Source organism: Melanaphis sacchari, unplaced genomic scaffold (assembly GCF_002803265.2).
Source record: "Melanaphis sacchari strain LSU unplaced genomic scaffold, SCAv2.0 Contig178_pilon_pilon, whole genome shotgun sequence".
Taxonomy (NCBI): Eukaryota; Metazoa; Arthropoda; class Insecta; order Hemiptera; family Aphididae; genus Melanaphis; species Melanaphis sacchari.
Genome location: NW_020270843.1, coordinates 702,223 through 723,904, shown reverse-complemented (window position 1 = coordinate 723,904; position 21,682 = coordinate 702,223). Strand labels below are relative to the sequence as shown.

The window sequence follows — 21,682 nt, the reverse complement described above, 5'->3', positions numbered from 1 at the left end:
ATTTTGTTTATGACATAAACTTGGTCGTTAAATTCATTATATTATTATGAGTATGTACCTTAATATTGCGTTGTTGAAGGTTCTCGTAAAACTTTTTTCATTTATAAATTCGTATCCATTAGGTAAACCAATTAGAGCTCGGGTTTGACACGGGTAACTTTTTAAACTTTTCTTTTAAAATATATATTAAAACAGGTTTTGATCACACAATTTTCGTATTACTGAAGAATTCTATAAAATATTCTAAATAAATCCCGGACGTTTACAACGCCCTCTTAAAATATGATTAATACTTAAATAAGATCCAAGAATAATATGCATACTATTTTTATATTGTTTAGATTTGTGTATATTGCAGTTAAAGTATTAAATTTCGTTATTTTATGAAATAACTAGGTAGTTTTTAAATTACCTACAAATGTCAATTAGAGTATTTAATGGTATATGAAAAAACTATTTAATATTTATTATATTTTAACTGACTATTCTATACAATGTTCGTTTGATTTCTGTTAAAGTATATAATACCCGTACATTTAAATTTAAAATTCATCAAAATATTTAGTTTATTTTAAACAGAATAATTATAATTGTATAAATTATTTGTCCATATTATAAGCTAATGTGGCATTTATTATTGCATAATACTTCTTTTTTTCTACAAACAAGCTTATTTGTATCAAATTTTTTGGTATAAGTGTACTTAAAAAAACCCTAACCAGTTCCCAGTGATCAAAAATTTTCCAAAGATCTTATACCTTCATTTGGAACATGCTGTAAACTGGAATTGAGAGTATAGTTATTTTCCCATGTATTTATAATGATAAAGTAGAGATAAATGAACGAACAGTGAACACGCGTAACTGTAAAGTTATTACTAAACTTTAACTTCAATAATTTTATTGAAAATCTTAATAATAAAACTATAAACGTACAGAATTCGCATTCGTGTACAGCGACAATCTTAAAATAATTCGATAAACATACATAAACATTGCCATCGCAGACAATAAGGACGTCAGTGTTATCTGATTTATTATTATGTTGAACTGTAAAATAACATTATAAATTTAACAATTTAACACATTAACGGTTTGAGTAACGGAGATGTATGAAATAACTAGTTCAAGTGTAAATTATATACATCATCTACACATTTTAGTTATTTTATAAACTTGCAGATTCAACACTTAAACTGTAACATATACATTGAAAATATCGTTTATCACGCATTATTTTAGTAGAGAAAAACGAAATTTGTGTAAACTTAAATACATTGAAATATGTTGGAGTATTAAAGTACATTTTGTAGACAACATACTACGATTATAAATTACAAAACAGACATCCGACAAAAAATTAGAACCTCGAGAGTCGTGTCGTCAATAACTTAAGTACAACTACGTGAGTACAAGAACCATAATCATAGGAAAACTATGTATTTTCAATATTAGACACGTTAAATCGTATACGATTGTCAACATTTTTAAAATTAATTTGATGCGTCTATCATTGAAACAGTTTAAGCGTCAAATCAATATACCTAAGTCGTATATTATTTAACATTGTTTGCATAACTACGGTCTACGAGTATATATGAGTAAACGTTTTTGTCGAACAAACAACATGTTTATTTTCAAAATATTTTTTTTTGTTAGGTACAGTGATTTTAAACCGTAATTACGTGTATACGTAAGTACATTTTAAAGTTATTAGTAACAATGTGTGTTTACATAATATGAGAAAAATTTACTAAAATAAATATTCTGATCGCTATTTTATACACCTTAATAATGCATTTTTATTTCATTAAAACTGTAAGTTCTGATTTTTTCAATAAGTATGCTGTAATATTTTTTAATAATTAGATTTTTTTTACCTTTAAAACTATTATTAAACATTTTATGTTCATAAAGTTTAACAAATCAGAAGCTACTTATTCGAATTTGATTTCGATGTGTCGAAAAATTTTAAAACATAAAAAATCACGCCAAGACTTGTAGAAATTTTGAAACTTTATCGAATGTAATAAAAATCATAAACGAGTCTATATTATAAAATACAAATATGTTTTAATATTTACTGATAATAATTAAAAAAAGACGGTATTATAAATTCACTATATTATTTTATACGTATAATATTAAAAATGAAATGCTATATTTAATAATAATAATTTAAATTATCTATATTACTTAAAAAAAAATTTAAAAAAAAATAATATAATTTTAATTTTAATTTACTAATTAAAAATATGGTAATTTATTGAAGCTCAAGTAGGTATGAAGTTTGACAGTGGAAAAAGTTTTGTTTGTACATTTATTTAGATTTAATTTGTTTTAAATATGTACATAATATATTAATTTTAATTCTATGTGGCAAATATTCGTTTAAGGAAAATCAATTTCATCAATTAATTTATATTAAAGTATTAATTTGGTTTCCATTTTAATAGGTATAGGCATATAAAGAATATTATACGTTTATATATTTTAAACAATGGTGTTTTATTTATCATTGTTAACTTAACTGAAATAGATAACAATATGATAAAAATATGCATGTTTCTTCAAAAAAAAGTTATTATGCTCATATCAGTTATTTTTATATTTTTATAATGCTAAATATTACGAGCTTATCATAATTACATTTTTGGAGCATATAACCACGTCATGAATTTTGTCAGTGCTACAAGTCATTTCACGTCCTACTTATAAGTATCGCTATTGGACTTTCTACGTTATCATCTTAAAGATTCGAATGTCTTGTGAGATAGACTCGCTGACTCAACATTTCTGTCACAGATCGTTAATTTTAAGGTCTTTTCTTGCTGAACTAGGTTCTCTATACGGTTACTACAGTCTCTTCAGCACCATCGTCAAAACTCAAAACTACATTCGAGTAGTTTATTCAACTCGCTTTTGTTCGTATAGCTAACGGATTTCCTGTTTTTCGGAATTGGCACGGAATTACTAATCTCGAATTAAGTATCTTAGAGACAGCGCGTGTGAGGGGGAAAACGCTTTATCTTTGGTGTAGAATTTTGTAAACGTCTCAGCCGTCAGTGACTATAATATAGTTATTGACGTACCTATTCAAATTATTTAATCGTTCTGGAATGAATTATTTCACGTTTTTTAATCGGTAAATCCGATCTATTCGATTATTATCGATTGAGGAAATCAAAATATGTATTTAAAGGGTTGATAATAAAAATAACTCGTAAACTTTGACCGACCTAACGATCGACTTAAAACATGTGCTCGCCGATAAATCGATGAATAAAATTTCCAAAAATCAAATCAATATAATAATAGATAAGTACACGATAGTGATTTTCTAAATTATTTAGATCCATTTATGTACGAGTGTGTGAAAAACGTAGGAAGTTCAGTCACTATTATAACTTTCAGAGATACTTTTAAATCATCGATAAGATAATACCTGTAGCCCTCGGTGTGCGAGTGTCCGGCGGAACTCCTGGACGGTTCCGGTAGTGCGTGTTGTCGGGCGGCTGCGGCAGCGGCCTGCTGACAGTCGCAATGCATGACGCACAGCACGATGGACGTGACCACACACACGGCGAACGGGACGGCAAAGTAGTGGACGATGTCGGCGTACTGTTGTCGCTTGTCGTAGCCCACCACGGCCAGCGTGAGGTTCTGCCGGGAATAGTGACACGGGAACGTGGCGCCCAGCTCGCCGTAGGCCTTGGTGAAGTTGGAACAGGCCACGGCTGGCGGGTAACCGCAGCCCTTGATGTTGACCAGCAGCACAGCCTCGGTCATGATCACGTCGCCTCCGCGACCGGACGCCACTTGCATGCCACCGCCACCGCCATCGGCGCCACTGACTCCACCGGCGGACGTCCTGTACGCCACGTAAATGTGACTGCAGTTGTACACGTCGCTGGTGCAACCCTCCCGGCATGAGCTCCACGTGCAGTTGTACAAGCCGGCCAGCTGTTCGCGGCGCACCGTGGTGCACAGCACCGGTTCCGGCACGAAGTCGGCCAGCAGCGTTGACACGGCCGGGTCCACGTACAGCGGCACAAGGAACAGCAGCGCCGAGCCCGAACCGACGGCGATCATGGCGAACGACAGTGTCGAGTAGAACCACACCTTCTCGCGAAGGGTCCGGGGCGCGCCACGCTTCTGCTTCTTGGCCGCCGCTAATTCCAGCAGCTTCTTCTTGCGGAGCTGCTGCTGCTTGGTGTCCAGCAACAGTTCGGAGCTGGCGGACCGCATCGCGTCGCATGGTGCGCCGATCTACGGCCGGCCTTGGGGCGCCGCGTCACGTGCGGTTCGCCCGCCGCAACACCGCCGCCGCCGATTCCGCCGCCGCCAGCCTACCACCACCACCACCACCACCACCACCACACACAACGCGCCGCCGACGCCGTTATCGCCCTTCCTTCCACTTTACGACGAAAACCGGCCCGGCGGCCGTGGACGCCGCCCGCCGTGGCCGCCGGTGGCCGGTTCCTTGTGTCGTCTCGAAACGTGCGTCGCCCGATTTTCGGGATGCGTTTGGTCGGTGGACGGGTGGACGGACGAGCGTGCGGGCGCGAAGTTGCCGCGCGGACGGGCACTGGCAGACACCGACGGCGGACGGACGGGCGCGACGAGACCGACACGGACGAACGGTTTTTTATTTCGTTTCAGCGTCGGCGTGGTGCGTGGCGTGTTCCCGTACCGCCGTTAGCCGACACACTGACTGACGAGTCGCGCGCGGCGCGTTACGTGCTTTTGACGGCGCGCCGCGCGTCGCCCGGCGTAAAGCGCTCCGTCTGCTGCTCGCCGGGGCGTTCGCAACACGCACGCCCCGTCGACGGGCCGCTCCGACCGACCGCCCGTCACTCGCACCTCCGCCACACCGCCATAGCACCGCCGCTATATCGCTATATCGCGTAGCACGTCTCCCGAATTTCTACCAACACAATAGCGGCGGACGCACGTGCGTGACCAGAAACCGTGTATATCGCCTACTGCACCGAACTATAAATGTTATAATATATTTTATTATACATTACGTACCGCCACAACCCTTTGCACTGTGTTATTATGTCGTATTGTCCGACCGTCGCTGCAGTTGGTTCGCCCGCGCACGTTATCGCCGCGTTTGCCGTATAATAATTATTATAATCGTCGTCGGTCTGGACGTCGTATATCGGGTCGAATAATATCGTTGTATACGGTCTAACAGTGTACTTGTTTATTTTATTCGTCGACGGAACGACACGTCCCCACGTCTCCGCGGCCAAAATATTCTGTACGGTGTCGCGTAAGCTGGTGACGACGTAACTTGACCTAACGACGAGTTAGTCCCCTGCAGACTTTTGACGACATAGACGGCAACGTAATATCGAACGCTCCGTAATTGTTACGATCGACATCCATTTATATTCATTTGATATCGTTTTTTTTCCGGGTCTGAGCAACAAGCGGCGCGCGACGATAGCGAACGTTTGGCTTGGGTACGCGTTTGCGGTCTGCTCATCTGTAGTCACGTCCAAGCCTTGCGGACCAGCGCGACGCGAACGTGCGCCGCGTTTTGACTATTTTCAATATGTTCAGCCCCGGCACGAGACGCGCGTCGTAAATAGCGTTTGAAATCTTTTATATCTTTATTGCGTATGCGTGTACGCGCGTATAGGTATGGCACACGTTATTTTACGTGCGTTAGGTACCGAGGTTGTTCGAGTCGATTGACGGTCGGTTCAAATAATCGAGTTGGGATGTAATTTCGTTCTATATAGATCCATATTCGTCAGACTTTCGTCCAGTCCTACATTTGATTTCCGATACTTACTTTCGTCTTTTCGATATTGCACAAAATGTTAAGTCTCTGTAGTATACTATATCTAGATACTGTTATTACTTACAACACATGCAAATGCATAAATTATGCGCATTTATTATATAATATGGCCGAATAAACGCGATGGGAGTGGATCAAATAGTCAGCTTTTCTAATTTAAATATTTTTTTTTTTTTTTTTTTTAGTGTCATTGTAAACCATATATTTTTTCATTCTAGATTTTTAGCTATAATTTTAATCATTTAGCATAACTGATTACTGATTATTTTTTTTTTTTATTGAACTTAATCCCGGAAACTAGGGCCATTAGCTGTTTGTAGGGGTTATGAACTATGGTAAGGGTAAGGTTGGTATGGTAGGTTGTATTTTACGATTTTTACGGTTGATAGCAAACACGTGTATGTGTGGCAAGGTTTTTAACCACTATGATCCCGAGTGGTCACCCATCCAGGAGCTAGTAGCTGTGGCCGTTACTTACTCTCAGTCGCATTCCGCGACTGGTAGCAGCCAACGCGCCACGCCAAGCTACGATTACTGATTAATAATGTATTTTTTTTATTGTGAAGATTTAAAACATATTTAAAAAAGAATAATTGGACCCAAATTCACTGATTTGAACTTTAATTATTTAGCAAAAATTTAAGGACAGAATAACATATTGGACCTAAATTACTTAGACAACATTCGATAATACTTAATTGTGTTTGAATAACTGACGTTTTGATTATAGTCACTAGTGCATTGCTGTGCATTCGTTAAGAAACACTATATAACGACGAAGTGAAGTCCTACATTTTCATATAAAAATGCAGTTGCAAATGCAAATTTTTAGCATTTTTAATAAATTAATATAATGTTCTTAAGAATAATCAAACACTTTTAGAACAATTTGTACGTCGAGATATTCAAGTATGAAAAATAGTATAAAAATGTGTTGTGTTAGGAAATTTAACAGATTTTTAATATATACCCAACTTCACGTTGAGTAGATATAAAGGTATATTTCAATATTCCTTTACATAGTCACTTAAATTGATAAAAACTCGACTTGTCTTATTAACAAACGTGGATAGTGAAAAAATGAATTATATGTTTAGGCTAGGCTTAGTTCACTCTTAAATTGCATTGCATAGAGGATCATTATTTATTGTTGTACTTGAGTTCCTGCAAATATTTACAAATTGACCGAGTTCAAATTCGCATATCATAATAATAATAAAAAAAGAATCAATACGATTGAAAATACTCACATTTTTAACAAACAATAATGTTAATCATAATTTTTAGTTTTTACTTAAATAGCAACATATTTAAATGGTATCTTAAATTAAAAAAAAAAAAAACAGTTATGAATAATGTATAATATGTATATACATAATTGTTTACCTCGCAGTAAAATATAATTTTATACTGTACAAGAATGTATTTTATAAATAGTAGGTATGCAGTTATTAATTATTATTACTCGTAGAGGGGACCAGCCGATAAAAATATACATACACATACAACACTCTTATAACATTATGTTTTTATCTGTGAATTATTTTCATTTTATAAAATGTGAATATCTCTATATATATTTTCATATACATTATCATATATAATTATTGTATCGAGTCTTAACTACCTAAACATATCATATTATTGTATTTTCGTGGTCGCCAGTCACTGCATTGTTTTATTTTATTATATTTTTGGGCTCTATGCGCTAAATTATTTAAGATTCAAAATTATAATTATTCATGTATGCCCTAAATTCTCCGCGTATTTTAAGAATTATGTTTTTTAGGCATACGTAAATTTGGATTACCATTACATTACAATTGCAATATCCGTGTGTGCTTATAGCCGCTAAAATTTCTATTCCATCTTATAGAGTTGCATTGTATTTTATTATTTATGAGTTATGTCTTATTTTTTTAGTTCATATAGCCATTGAAATATGTTATTATTATTATACTTATTGTAAGCGCCAAATTTTTTTAAATTTATTTATTTATCATTAATCATTATTTTGTGTTATTATATGAGTTTTATTATATTATTATATTTTTTATCAAACTGGCTTTTATAGCAGTTATTGTAAAATACAATTATATTAGATTCAGATAGTGTTTAGTCAATAATAAACACCAAAAAATTGTGAGTTAATTTTTTATTATTCATTTTTAAATTTTATATTGTATTTAATTGTACCAAGTTGGCTGTTATGTATTATAATAAATTATTATTTTTTGAGTCAGAAAGATCACATTGTTGTCATACTATATCACATTAGTTACCATACACATCGATGTTGTTACTATTTTTATAATATAAAATAAAAATAATATGTACACACGAGTATATATACATACAAACACACTCACCTAGTCAAATCATGTGTAGCACATTAATATTAGCCTGGTGATCCCCATCACTGCTGATAGAGTTACTCACACCGTGCATGTTTGCAAATTTAAATCAGTTAATCAGTCTATTATTTTACGTGAAAAAGTTAATTATATAGACCTAACGGTTTACTTAACCTAACCGAGTAGTACAGATAAGAATTATTCGTTCTCGATCAGTAAATTATATTATGATGAAGGTATGTTTCTCCCCCCCCCCCCCCCTAAAACATTAAAAAAATTATTTTTTTTAAATATTAAGTATGAAATTTGTATGAATTTGTACGATGAAAATCAGAATTTGTACGAATTTATTTTCAAAATAATAACAAATAATTTAAGTGGTGGGAAGGGAGGGAAGTGTGTAGAAATGTTCCTACAGCCCTTCCTTAAAAAAACTAACTTTTCCAAAATTTCCTCGAATGAATATTTAATATAGAATTTGTAAGAATTTTTAAGAATTTGTACGACAAATCCCAAAATTCATGGAAAATCCCTTCAAGGCAAAACACGTGTTATCGAAATTTGGAATTTCCTCAGCCTTCCCAAATACCAAACATCTTTTTTCCAAAATTTTCTGGAATAAATATTTAAAGGAATTGGTACGTTAACCAAAAAAACAAATTTTGAAAAATGCTTTCTCAATTAAAACCGTGATTTTGTAATTTTTGAATTTCCTCATGCTACCAAAAACCTAAGATTATTTTTTTCCGAAATTTTTTCGAACGTATGTATTTAATAGGGAATTAATATAACCAATTGCAAAATTTTTGACAAATCCCTTCCTAGTAAAAAAACATATTTTCATAAATAAGATTTTCCCAAAAACCAATTGTCTATTTTATCGTATGTATATTAAGTATGGTATTTTAAAGAATGTGTACGGCTAATCGCAAAATTTTGGAAATCCCTTCTAGGTAAAAAACGTGTTTTGGAAAATTGAAATTTCCTAACACTACCCAAAAACTAAAAATAATTCTTTCAAAATTTTCTGGAATAAATTTTTACGACAAATCGCAAAATTTTCGAAAAATCCGTTTTCGGCAAAAAACGTGTTTTGGTAATTTTTGAATACCCTCACCTCTCCCAAAAACCAAAAACAAATTTTCCCAAAGTTTTCTTGAACGTATATTTAGTACGAAAGTACGAATTGTCTATTTTATCGTATGTATATTTAGTATGGTATTTTAAAGAATTTTTACGACCAATCGCAAAATTTTGGAAATCCCTTCCAGGTAAAAAAAACGTGTTTTGTAATTTTTAAATTTTCTTAGCCCTCCCAAAAACTAAAAACAATTTTTCCAAAATTTTCTAGAAAAAATATTAAGTTGTACTAAATTTGTACGAATTTGTACAACAAATCGTAAAATTTTTTTAGAAATCCCTTCCAGGCAAAAAAATATGTTTTCAAAAATTAGAATTTCTTCACTCCTCCCAAAAACCAAAAGCATTTTTACCAAAATTTTCTCGAACGTATATTTAGAACGAAATTTGTAAGAATTTGTATGATCAATCGCAAATTTTACAAAATTCCTTCTCGGTAAATAACGTGTTTTCATAAATTGGATTTTCCTCAGCCCTCCCTTAAACTAAAACCAATTTTTCTAAAATTTTCTCAAGTGAATATTTAGTACGGAATTCGTGCAAATATGTACGATCACTTGCGAAATTTTTGGAAAATTCTTTCCGGTAAAAAACGTGTTTTTAAATTTAACTTTTCCCCACCCCTCCCAAAATCCAAAAATCATTTTTTCCATATCTACTTTCTATTATTAAAAATGGCATTTGAAACTGAGTAATATTTATGTTAAAAATATAATAACATTTTTTATAAGTCGTATAATAATGTTAATTATTATTGAAAAATATTTGTGTATTACTGTAAGCTCTAAAAAGTAAATAAAGAATTTGAATTCGAGCACAGAGATAAAAAAATAACTTTGTGGTTTAATTGGTAAATGGTGGATGACCTGGATAAATTTTAATCTCTCGATCTGATGTTGGTTCTCACTCCACCACTGTAGCAGAATAGATGATGTGTATAGATTTTTAAAATATTATACTACTATATTTATTATTTTGGTCTAAGTAGTAGTTAGTACCTAATTAGTATAGGTACCTAAGTCAGTTAGAACGCGATCCTCGTAAAACTAATAGCATATAAATGTTCCTATTGCGCGTACAAATACGAACAAATAGAGAACAAAAGATTAGTAAAAAAAAAAATTCATATTTCTTAAGTGGGGGCTGGCGTGACGTCATATCAGCCCCCCTGAAGCGTTTTTGATATAACTCAGCCTTTTTGGTCATACAAATTCTGAGCCACTGCGTACAAATACGTACAAATGACGTACTAAACGATAGAATAATAAAATTTCCATATTTTGTAAATTGCGGGGGGGGGGGCTGGCGTGACGTACGTGAGTTATGAAATTACTTTATTTAATATTCTAAAGTAGGATAGGTTAGGATTATAATTTTTATTAAAATATATCTACAAAAATATAATCAAATATACGTATTTATTTTTCAATTATAATCTATTTGTTGAAAATTTTTTTGTGAAACACCTGAAGGTACAATAAATTATAGATCGATACATCCAATGAAATGTTGGTTACTCCATTTTATCAATTGTTTAGAAGAAGGAAAACAAAATTTAAAGTTGATTTTGAATTCTTTTTTGTTTTGTTTATTTTAAAAATCCTTATCTATCTAGCCAATATATGACCATAAAATATGAATTTTTGAATTTAAAAAAAATATTATTATATTTTTGGAAATTTATATTTTTTTTTTTAGTTTCACGACTCTTTACATCGGGAATTTAAAGTCGTATCTCAAATCACGACTTTTTGTGAAAAAATAAAAAGTCTCAATTTACACCTCTCTTGTGAAAGACTGAAAGGATGTAAAGTATATACTCTTTTAGAATAGAAATTATAAATTATAAAAAAATTTTAAAAATGCTGTACACGATTATTTATTTAATAGGTTTATAGTATATTTAAAACATTATTTCACGCTAGAACACTGAAAATTATACAATTTGTAAAATATTTCAAATTTGTTATTATGGTGATGGACAGTTAGTTAAATATAGCTGCTATAATAGAAAATGGTATTGCTATTATTAAGAAATGAACATTTTTATACTGACCATCAATAACAATAATATTATGTTTAAACGACTTAGGTAGGTTTACAATATTCTTAGTGTAAATTATAGAGATGTTAAAATACGTTATTTTATTTAGTTATTTATTTATTTTTTATTATTCCGTGTTATACCGTACAAAACCTTGCAGTACCTTAAATTATCGGAAATTTAACTAAGGTTATAATACCAAACCATTGCTAATTATGAAATATGAATCATTTTAAAATTAATTAATTGAAAAATGACCTAATAATCCGAAAACATTACATCACGACGGATTGTATCAACAATTATAAATGATAAAAATAAATAATAAAATATTATTTATGTCAATAATAACTAAAAATAACGCCTTAATTTTTTTATATCGTCTGTATAAAATAATTTTATAACAGGTTATTATTTAATACCTCTTGTATAATACAATTTTGTATTACTACGCATATAACAAAAGTTACAAATTCACATTTCTAATAAATTACAATAATAGTATAAGTGTACTTACTTATAAAATTATAATCATGATATTGTGATTTTTAATTTTTAACACATTAATAATATTTATCATGGTCTGTGAGTAAATTTCTGTAATCAGCATTTATCATCATATTTATTATGTGACAAACAATAGAGTATATATTTATATAATAATTAGCTATTATGCATAAATACGCGGTAATATTTTGAAATTTTTTTCTAAACATACTATATTTTTTCGTGGAAAATATTTTTTCAAAAAGAACGTAACTCAAGATCTGACTTTATTCGTCGGAAGCCGTAATTTTATGAAATTCTTAAACATTAGTTTATAATATCTTTGGAATAACTGGAGAAAATATTCTGAGACAGAATACACTAATTAATTATTACAGTCGTAACTCGTGAACAACAAAAATCGTTGGTTGTTTTTACAGATATTAACCAATAACAGTTTTTATGAATTTATATTTTGCATTAAATGGCTTCTATTTTGTTTATTGTAGGAGTGTTACGTTTGATTTGTTAATGCACATACTGCATTACCTGCATTACCTGCTTACATAATGTAAGGCAAATATGCCTATTTTCTCCATGGCTCACCTTATTCCAAATTCTTACGCACACCTAACTATTCCTATTATATTTTTTTTAATGTGAATTCATCTCTCAGCTCTTTATTTTTAATCAAATCTTCTAAATTTTTTTTTTACATTTTGAATCCGTCTCCTTTTTTTTTTTAATAATGTTGACTTTTAATATACATTGACAATTTTTTAATTAATGAATATTTAAGGAATGTAAAGAATACGAGTCTGTGCACTATACATTTTGTAATACAAATTTCCTCATATTATTTATGTTAAATTATTTTAACAATTTAAATATATTGAAAATACATAATAATATAGACAATTTTATTCTTCAACTTTTTTTTTTAAATTAAAATTTCGGAAAAAATAGTTTTTGGTTTAAGGGTAGGCTGGAGAAATTCCAAATTTTGAAAACACGTTTTTTACCGGGAAGGGATTTTCGAAAAATGTCGTGAGTGGTTGTACGAATTTGTACGAATTCCGTACTAATTTTCGAGAAAATTTTGGAAAAAAATAGTTTTTTTTTTTATGGAAAGACTGTAGAACCGTTTCTACAGCCCCCCTCCTACACACACACACACAAACACACACATACATTATTTTGGTTATTACTTTGTAAATAAATTCATTCAAATTCCATACTAAATATTTATGAAAAAAAATTTGTAAAAAGTTTTATGGGAGGGGGAGCTAGAAAAACGTACGTTTATAATAATAATTAATTATGTGTATAATGTATATATTATATTATACTGTATGTATTAAACGTTGATTAATTTTACTGACGAACTACAAAATAATTACTTTTCTACTTTGGTTGACATCTGTTATTGTCATTTTGGTTTTGAAATTTTGATTTCAACCTCGACATTGAGGTTGTTTGTCCTATATTCGTAAAAGCGATGCACGTGGAAGTAATGGGACGGTTATTATCATATATTATGAAGGGTCATTGCGAACTATTTGAATAACCTGCAAGCTTTTTTTTCAGATAATAATAATAACAAATACATGTTCAGAATTCGATCTCGTTAATTTCACAATGTTGGTCATTTGCTTGTTTACGCGTTATTATTTTTAATAATTTATTGAATTAATAACCACAAAACATGAACAAATATACGCGGACGCAAAGAAATATATTATAAGTGATTTTTATAGTGATAATAATGGATTTAGTTAATTAGGGTGTTTTTAAAATTAAAATACTTGAATTACATGGTTTTTAGGGCTCGAGTTTTTAATGGTTTTCGTATTTATTACGCGTTCCTGTGTATTCAATGATAAAGTTTTGCTCAGTATTTCATAATTTAACTAAAAATTATAATAAAATTATTACTAAAGCAATTTTCTTCAACGTATTTATACAATAATATTAACTATCATAGTAGTATTATTAAACAATAAAAAATGAAAAAATTATGACATCCATCTAACAATTATAAAAACACATAATATACTAATTAATTTTGTACATATTATTTCTGTAGATCCACTAGCAGTATTTTCAGGTGCTTCAGGCATAATATATTTATCTGTCAATACAACTACTGACTGTGGTCTTAGTTGTAAGATATTGTTAAATGAAGATTTGGTGGATACTTTACTCCTAAACACAAAAATACAATAGTGAATAAAATTTATAAATTTTAAGACTTTTAATTATGATTTATTTTTAAAATTTAAATAATAACACTACCCAGGGCTATACGCTGAATTTTCACTTCCTAAGTATACGTATAAGGCATCTTGGAGATCATTTATGACATGGGACAAGATGATTGTCTCAGTTTCACTACCGAAGTTCATTACGACTGTGTATGATTCGTGTTTCAATAGTGACCTAAAACAATTTTCGAATGAGTATTACCACAAAATAATAAGTTACCTAATTTATTTTTCGAAATATTATAAACATTTTTTATTTTGATTACCTCTTCAAAATATATATCGATTTAGTCATAATATACGTTTGAAGATCGCCGTTTTTTAATGTATCAGTTTTTCGAAGTTGAGACATTTTTTTGTAAAAATTATAATTACTATTAGGTATTTTTTTTTTGTGCTTCGACGTTCAATTTGTAATAATTTGGATTTACTGGTAACCACGGGTTTTTCTTTTCAGTGAAACCTATGAAACAATTTGGTACAATTTTAACTATATATATATTTAAAAAAACATTACTTTAAGTTCAATGTATATTATCACTTTTAGATTAAAATTAAAATTATAATAGTTTTTTAATTTTTATAAATTAAATATATTTTATCTATAGATACGTGCATTTTTCTAACCCCTCATACTAATTAATAAATTATTTATTTTCTAGCAAATAATCAATGCATAATTATTACTAATTTTAATCTGTGCATTATTTGTATTTTAAGAGCAAATTTGTAAAGTCTTTAACCCTTAAGTGTTGATTTTTTAAAAACTTATCTAAAAGATGTCTTTTTCAGTGTTCAATACCGAATTTTAATAAAATCTATTTAGTAGTTAAGCCGTGAAAATGTAACAAATAAACAAAGTTATTATCCCGTTTATATTATTAGGTACTATAGATATCACGGAAAATAATTAATACAATAACTTCCACATTCTTTTTTCTTATCACATTAAAGTAATCTTTTGTTTATCTATAAATTAATAGATTGACAAACTATGTACTGCATATATATATACTATGTGTACAATTTACTAAGTATAACATTTATTTTACAAACAATTAAGGCTAATTAACTAACCAAATATTGAATAATGAAACGTTAACGTGCACATAACTATAATAATAAATTAAATCAAGGATAATAAATGATGAATATTTAGTTATTTTTATATTATTCTCTATTGCAACTAAATATAAAGCTAAAATGGAGCAAAAGTAACTAAAAAAAAAAAATTAAAAAACATAGTTATTAATTAATGAGAATTAAGAACTCTGAAATTTAGAAAACATAAAAAAAATAATTCTTTCCACAAAAACTATGTTTTTACTTAATATTTTAAAAGATAGAACTTTCTCTTAGGATCCCCGTATTTGTTGTTAAACTTACAAAAATTAACACGCATTATCCAGCTTTAAATATTGTCCATACCTCTTTATTATAAAAAAAAAAAAAAAAAATTCAAATCACATAACGCCAAAGAAGAGTACGCCTTTTACTCAAAGCTTATCCCTTTCTCAGGTTTATTTTAAATACAGATTTTAAACATTGAAGTTGTTACAAAATTGATAATAATTGACATATGTACAGCATAAAAAAGCACAAACGTTATTTTTCATATCTTTATTTGAAATCATATTTTTACTTAATATAATATATGTTTAAGTTATTAATATCAAATTATATTTTTTTGATATATTTAATTTTTAATTTTTGTTTATTCATATTTTTTTCATTTTTTTCTGTTAGAAAATTATAGGTACCTAACTAATTTAATATAGGCACGATAATATTTTGAAATTAGATTTTGAGATGTATTTGATATACTTTACAAATATGTTTATTATTTAGTAACGATGCATATCTAAATGTCTAAAAATCAAAATAGTAAATGATAATACTTTTTATCGTATTGATTATAAGTACCTCCGTTAATCGAATCATCCCACTGCATTGGACACCTTTCGTAATCTCTAGATATCCGATTCCTATCAGATGCATCAGTTAATTGTTCTGATGTCACATACATGTTGTTTTCCATACCAATTTCACTACCATAATAAGTTACATCAACTAGGAAGAGCCAATTTCAACGCAGTAAACAATGGAGCTGTTTCAGCTCCAAATTTTATTGCCACTCTTGAATTGTCATGGTTTTCGATCTAAAATTTGTATTAGTTAACGAAATCAAAGCTTGAGTAACTAAATAATAAAATTTATCACTGTCATAAATAAAATATGTTATACCAAACATATTATAATTTATTACTATCAAGGATTAACCAAATATTTTGTGAGATTTAATTAAGTATAATAAAAACTATTGTAATAATAATTTTGGAGAAAGTTATTTAAGACTTTTTAAATTTTAACAGTAAAATATTATCAATAATTATTATAAGATATAAATTTAATTTAAAAACACTTACTCCCCAGTTGGGAACCTTGTTTTCTGATATATTAGCCAGCCAATCATTGATAATATTATCTATGGATTCAATTATATGACCATCGTTTGGTAATTTCACTAATGCAAGATTAAATGGTACTTGAGATCCCGGGTTGGTCAAGTTTCCGTAATATTTCATTAAAATATCAGTACTTGTATACGACTCTGACGTCATTAAACTGTCCAAATTATAAAATTAATAAATTTGGTTAATTTAATTTAGCTATTTACTTTTGTTATAAGTAATATATTAACACTATAATATTTATTGCGCATATATATTACAACATATTTTGACACATATTTAAAGACTTTATAATAGCCACGATACATAGGTACATAAAAATTCGCTGTAAATTTCATCCCAATTTTATTTTTTCAGGTGAATTTCGAACTGTGTACAATTTGAATATATTATGAAAACTGTGTAAGGATAAATTAATAAAAGTATTCATTCTTAAATTATGCTTAGCAATATTTTTGAAAATAATACTTCCCTTTCCATTTTTAAAATTTAGGACTAATAATATAATTATATTAGTTAATTTTAAGATGATTAAAAATATTGGTTTTGCTATTCATGTTATTTATAATTAAATATATATTATAAAAAATTCTTTATGAGTAATTTTTTTTGTTCACATTTCTTTAAATTGTAATTGTTTATATGTTCACTTTTCCATATTCTTTCTACTTTTTATTTCCTGACTTCTCAAACTATTGTGTTATGTGTCACTATATGTTTTTTAAATGTCACGGGATGAAATTTATTTACCTTTCAAAAATACCTAGACCACAATTTACGTAGTATATGACTGCAGTAACCTTATTTGGAAACGTAATACTCTACCTTCTCACATAAACTGATCTCTGATTTAGAGAATATAAAAAAAAAATTTCAAACAATATTATAGGTACACAAAAATTGAAAACTCTCGTTTTTCCTTATTTTTTTCTTTTGTTTTCCCGATTATAAAAATAATCCACTGAAATTTATTACTTGTAAGTTGTAACCCTTCAAAGTAGTAACTAAATCCAATTTTTTATCAAAAACCACTCCTATTTTTGAAATTTGAAATATTTTATCGATTATTCACCGTGTTTACAGAAAAAAAAAAATAAAAAAAAAAAACCTTGTTCAATTATTAATTTATTCGCTCCACTCAGATTCTAAAACGATATTTAGTCTTCAAAAGTAAAATATGTGAGATCACGTCTAATAATTTATCATACAATTTACCTGGGGATTGAAATATTTTTACTTTTAGTATAATTATCCATAAATGTTTTCCATTCTAATATAGTATCAATGACTTCTGGTTGATTTGTTGTATATATATGATCCATATCCTCGTATAAATTTGAATTTTCTTTTCCGGGAAAATACGGTTCATCTGGTAATGAAACGTTTTCGTATAAAAATTTAAGAGCATCAAATCGAAATCCAGAAACGCCTTTATCCATCCAAAATTCAATTACGTTCTTTAAAAAAATGAAAAAGCAATGTTATATTATTCATGCTGTTTATAATTTATAACTTAAAATATACTTAAAACAACTTTTAATACATTTTTTTACTCACTAAAATTTCTTGTTTAACATCTGGGTTTCTGAAATCATAATCTGGTTGTTTAATACTAAATTGGTGAAAGTAGAATTGTTGTCGTATATCATTCCATGTCCAAGCAGAACCTCCAAATTCACTCAACTGTGTAAAATATAAAAAAATCTCAATATTTATTTATTTATTTATTTTTTTTTTTTTTGTCGATCCCAATTATTATTCTCGGTAAATTTGTATTTATGTATATGTTTTATATACAGTAGACGCCGCTTATAAGACTCACGGATATAAGGTTCAGTTGCTTATTAGACTCAAAATCGTCTGGAACGGTCCGGACGTATTCAAATACATTAAAAAAAAATCGGTTATAAGACTCAAATTTCGTAAAATAAATAGTAAATTAAATAGTAATTAAATAATATTCGTGTTGATTGTTTCTAGTTTCTGTTGATACCTTATAACGTATAATAATTTTTATCGCAGATAAAAGTTCACATTTATCGCAACGATTATCGTTATTATAGTGAAGTACATATCTGATTATTTGACAGCTGCGCAGTTATCACAGTTATACGAATATGAACAGTAAATTCTCGGAGTATTGGAAAATTTGGAACAAAATAAAAAACAAACTAAAATTACAAATTTTTTTCAAAAATAATTTTTCAAAATAAATAATAAATAATAATAATTTTTTTATTAATGTATAATTTTTATAATATTTTTATATGTAATATTTACCTATTATAATTTTAGTTTTTTTTTTATTATTAAATTTATTCAATAATAAGTATATAATATGTAATATGTGTTAAAGTATTAAAATTAAAGCAAAATATGTAGTAAAATAAAATTTATAAATACGTAATTAATTTTTTTTTCTCACTTCGTCTATAAGATTCATTCGGTTATAAGACTCACTTTGTGCTGGTCTCAAAGTGAGTCTTATAAGTGGCATCTACTGTATATATATATATATATATGTAAAATATACATTAAATGTATATCCATCATAGACCTTATACTAATAAACGTGACGTTCGGGGTGGATGCGGATGGGTAGTGCGGTCTTTCCTAGCTGTAATAGTACGAGGTGTGTGTATTTATAAAGCGCACAGTTACAATAGGTTGTAAAATACCATAATTCTTGTGCACATGTGCAGTGTACTATGTATTACCTTGACAGCTCCCTAACGAGTGGATGCCGGAACTACTACCATGTACCGTCTATTAATATAAGGTCTATAATATTCATATATATTATATTTTTACTTTTGAATAAAATAAATTTGTTGACAAAAATATTATGTTACCATCACAGATATATAAAAATACTAAATAGCCGACTTCTATATAGACTAAATGTATTAAATGATGTCTTCAGTAAATAACAGCGATTTTTTATTTACGAGATGAATATTTACAAATTAAAAAGAAATGAAAAGTGATAAGATATATTCAAGTATCTTAAAATAATAATATTAATATTTTATATATTTTTTCTTATCAATATTAATAAAATAAATATCCATCTCTAAAATGACTAATATCAACCATTTTGTTGGCGAGAATAATTGGTCGAAATCGAATATCTTGTATTTTTAAATATCTGTAGTTACTATAAAAATAATAATCGATAATTGATACGGTAAAAATACGTATATTATATAACATTTAGCTTCTATCAAGCTTAGATTGCGATCCAATTAGATAGATATTCGATTAATAAATAAAATGTGGTTTTTGGAATTATTAATGTAGTATATATTATTAAAAATATACTGATAAAGCACTAAAACTAACTTAAAAGTTAAATTTTCATTTTTAAGTAATACTAACAAAATCGGAATTTTTTTTTAGTCATATTTTTTTTTTTCAAAATATTTTCAATTATATATATATATATAAAAAACAATAAAACGTATTAAACACAGGGAACTTATGATTCAATCACAACACCATAAACAACATTGTTATCATGTCAAATGTTTAAATGTTCTATAATTGAATACATTTACCCAATTATTTGGAGGTTTCGGTTTTATTGATGAATCACTTAGTTCATCTTGGTTTGAAACGTTACGCCAAATGTAATAATTTGTGTATTTGCCAACTCTTTTAATTGATTTCTTAAACCACTCACACTCATCACTTGAATGGTTTGGTATAAGGTCAATGATCATTTTAAGATCTAAAAGAAGAATGTATTAATTATACATTTATATGTTATTACTTATTGTTTCATGTTCTAAAATATAATATACTTACTTCGCTGCTTCATTTCAAAAATTAATTCTTTAAAATCATCCATTGTGCCAAATACAGGATCTATCACTCTGTAGTCTTCCACATCGTATCCCATATCATGCATGGGTGATTTAAAAAATGGACCAACCCATAATGTTTCAATTCCAAGATCAACAAAATGATCAAGTTTTTGAGTAACACCTGAGGATGTTATGGAAAAAAAAACTACTTTATTAATTAGTTTTTTAAATGTTAAGTGAAACGATAATAATTGTTTAAAAAATGTTTTTGTTTTCAATATCATGTTTTTGAGCAAGAGAATTTTTAAATGATCAATTTACAATTCAAAGTTACTTACCATTTGAGTTCCTACTTTTACTTTTATGTTTATTCTGCAGGACTCAACACCATACACTGTCAGTGAAATAGCGACCAAACCGGCTACTATGCTATTTAAATTTAATTTAATTTACATTGGAATACTAATTATTATTAAAAATATTGGCATATTCGTGCGTATATATTTTAAAAATGTTTATATAAATATAAAAAGAACTTATGTGGGATCTTATAATACATTTATAAGCTTATTGACCAAGAAAACATTTGTATTGATATTTAAAATAAAATAATAAAATTTCAACTGTCAATAATATCATAATATATGGTTGAAATATTTTTTATACAAAAATAATAACATAAGCACTTGGTGAAAATTTCAAATTTTTATTCACTTTTAAATTAAAACAAAACTAAGAAAAAAAACTTTTTGTAGGAAATAGCACCGTTGAAATTAGTATGACACTTTTTATAAATACCTTTTAAATCACCAACCCCGTCATTATTACTGTCCTTAAAAGATCTTTGGAATACTTGATAAATTATTGTATTAGACCACCATTCATTGTTTGGATTAACAGCTTGATAATACACATTTCCACTCACTGTTTTACATGTATATGCAAGCATCAGAAGCCAGCATATAACAAATGTTTTCATATTGTTGTGATAAAAAATAAAACTTACCTGAAACAATAACAATATTATTTATGAGTTAAAGTAAAAATTACTATCATTTGAAAAACTCTAATAACATCTATATAAACCTATACTTTCTCTAAAAGGGTTCGTATATATTATTCCTGACATAGGGATTTTGTAAATTTGTGTTCAGCAGTTCTAATTGGGTGTAGCAAGTATTAGTAATCGAGTGCATAAATTACCTATTGCTTAACCTTAAGCTAAGAAATTTATCTGTGTGTGTTTTCTTATGGAGATTTTCTAAAATTTAAATGTTTAACCTAATTATAAGAATTT

The 21,682-nt window shown here is 29.1% G+C and overlaps 1 protein-coding gene and 1 pseudogene across 1 annotated transcript in view; both read right to left on the bottom strand.

Moving 5' to 3' along the window:
• The window catches only part of LOC112592548 (protein tipE), a 60,502-nt gene extending 56,165 nt beyond the window's left edge, over positions 1-4,337 (bottom strand). Inside the window, exon 1 of the mRNA XM_025336638.1 lies at positions 3,445-4,337. Within this exon, the coding sequence (XP_025192423.1) occupies positions 3,445-4,247 (803 nt within the window). The 5' untranslated portion in view covers positions 4,248-4,337. The remainder of the gene's footprint in view (positions 1-3,444) is intronic.
• A 9,534-nt stretch (positions 4,338-13,871) lies between these two features.
• LOC112592546 lies at positions 13,872-21,364 on the bottom strand (annotated as a pseudogene).
• Between the last annotated feature and the right edge of the window lie 318 nt (positions 21,365-21,682).